At 57.5% G+C, this 1968-nt stretch overlaps 1 protein-coding gene across 1 annotated transcript; it reads left to right on the forward strand.

Moving 5' to 3' along the window:
- The first annotated feature begins 933 nt into the window (after positions 1–933).
- On the forward strand, positions 934–1557 carry LOC132485120 (transcription initiation factor TFIID subunit 11-like). Its single transcript, XM_060091595.1, has one exon. The coding sequence runs from the start codon at positions 934–936 to the stop codon at positions 1555–1557; it is 624 nt and encodes a 207-aa protein (XP_059947578.1).
- The last annotated feature ends 411 nt before the right edge of the window (positions 1558–1968 follow it).

Here is a 1968-nt window from a genome sequence, read left to right on the forward strand (position 1 = left end):
GGGGGAAGACTTGCCTGAAGATGGGGGTAGGGACTAGGGGGGACAGAGGACGGGTCCATTCGGTTTGACCCCAAAGAAACCCGAAAATGTTTGAAAATACAAGAGTATTTAAAGAGCAAGAGGGACTTCCCATGAGGCCCGCCTACCTATTTCCATGTCTATGGCTTGGGGGAGAATATGGCCTGGGCCACACCCACCTGGCAGAAAAGGCCCCCGCAGGAGTGACCCTCCGGGCTTTCTGTATTCCCCTCTGCAGGCCAGCGTGTTCTGAGGTGCACCCGAGAGAGGACTTGTTGCCTACTGAACTGGGTTCTCTGGCGGGTCCTGGAAGGCTTTCAAAAAGCAGCTTTCAAGACCTGTCTTCTTCTGAGGGTCTATATTTCCATCGCCATCAAATGTGAAGTCTTCAGAAACTCTGTAGGGGGAGGAAGTCTGGGCGGCCAACCCTCAGCCCGCCCCTTGCCTTGTGCGTGGGCGGAGCCCAGCACCCCCCTCCGAGGGCTGAGGAATCACGCGACTTCCGGGTGGGCGTGGCCCCAGCCCCAGAGCTCTATATAAAGCGGCTGGGCCCTTCCTGTTATCCAGGGTTCCTGCCTCTGAGGGGACTGCAGCCGGAGGGAGGTTCTCCGCAGCGGACTGGAGAAGAAAGGACCCAGGGCGAGAGCTTTCTGACCTACGGGCTTTCAGCCAGTCAGTCAGTGGGGCTTGTTTAAGGTACCGAGTTTGCGGGCATTCTTTATCCACGCCTAGAAAAGGCATCTCCAAGGGTAACTGTCTTTACATTGTGGGAGGCAGTGGAAACCTGTGTTTCTGTGTGTGTGTGTGAGCATATAAATACAGCAGCAAGGCTGACCTTCCCTCGTCTCGTCTTTGTCATTGCAGGTCTCCGATTAGAGGAGCCCGGCCCGAGCCCCCGCGTCTTGTGGCGCCGGGATGGCCAAGGCCAGCGTGTCGCTCCCAGGCAAAAGTCGGGTCACAGGTGTGTCGGGTGAGGGAGGAGTGGTGCCCTTGGGCCCCGGCCCCAGCCTCCTGGACCGAATCCCGCAGGGCCGATTTGAGGAACTGAGGAAAGCCTGTGATGAGGAAGGCGAGCTCAGGCGTCAGGACGGCCTGCGTCCAAGGGCAGGTGAAGAGACAGACTCCTCGTCACGTCCTCCTGCAGCCAAGAGACGGAAAGTGGCCACCAAGGGGAAGAGGCCCGGGAAGCGGGCGGTGGACGAATTGGAGGCTCAGAAGATGAGAACCCTCGTGTCTTCTATGAGCCAGGAGCAGCTGGACCGTTACGAAGTGTATCGCCGATCAGCCTTCCCCAAGGCCACCATGAAGCGTCTGATCCAGACCGTGGCCGGCTCGACAGTGTCCCAGAACACAGTCATTGCCATGTCCGGAGTGGCCAAGGTCTTCGTCGGGCAGGTGGTCGAGGAGGCCCTGGACGTGTGTGAGAAGTGGGGGGAAATGCCCCCACTCCAACCCAAGCATATGAGGGAGGCTGTTCGGAGGTTACGCTCCAAGGGGCAAATCCCCGGCAGCAAGCACAAGAAGATCCTGTTCTTCTAGGCCAGAGCCAGCGAGGGCCTGTCGCTGAGGAACCAGTCCCGCTGGCAGAGCAGCCTCCTGACCCTGAGACTTTGCCCCACCCATGCAGCTCCTGTATCTCAGGCCACCAGGGATTTCCCCAGGATGGATAAACAGAAGAAAATTGGAGAGAGAAGATCCACCACACCTCCAGCTGCTTCTCTGAAAAGACCAAGAACACCCAGAAGCCTCTAGACAGCTGGAGGAATCATCAGGAAAGAGAGAAGACCCAGTGTACGCGTATCAGAAATGAAACATGGAACATCGCTCTGGAACCCATGGGCAATGGAATTGTAAGAAAAGGATGTTGTGAATGGTTCCGCGCCCATCCATCTGATAAGCCAGAAGAAAGGAACCGATTCCTTGAGAGACACCCCCTGTCACAACACACCC

The sequence above is a fragment of the Mesoplodon densirostris genome, chromosome 3 (genome assembly GCF_025265405.1).
Source record: "Mesoplodon densirostris isolate mMesDen1 chromosome 3, mMesDen1 primary haplotype, whole genome shotgun sequence".
Classification (NCBI taxonomy): Eukaryota; Metazoa; Chordata; class Mammalia; order Artiodactyla; family Ziphiidae; genus Mesoplodon; species Mesoplodon densirostris.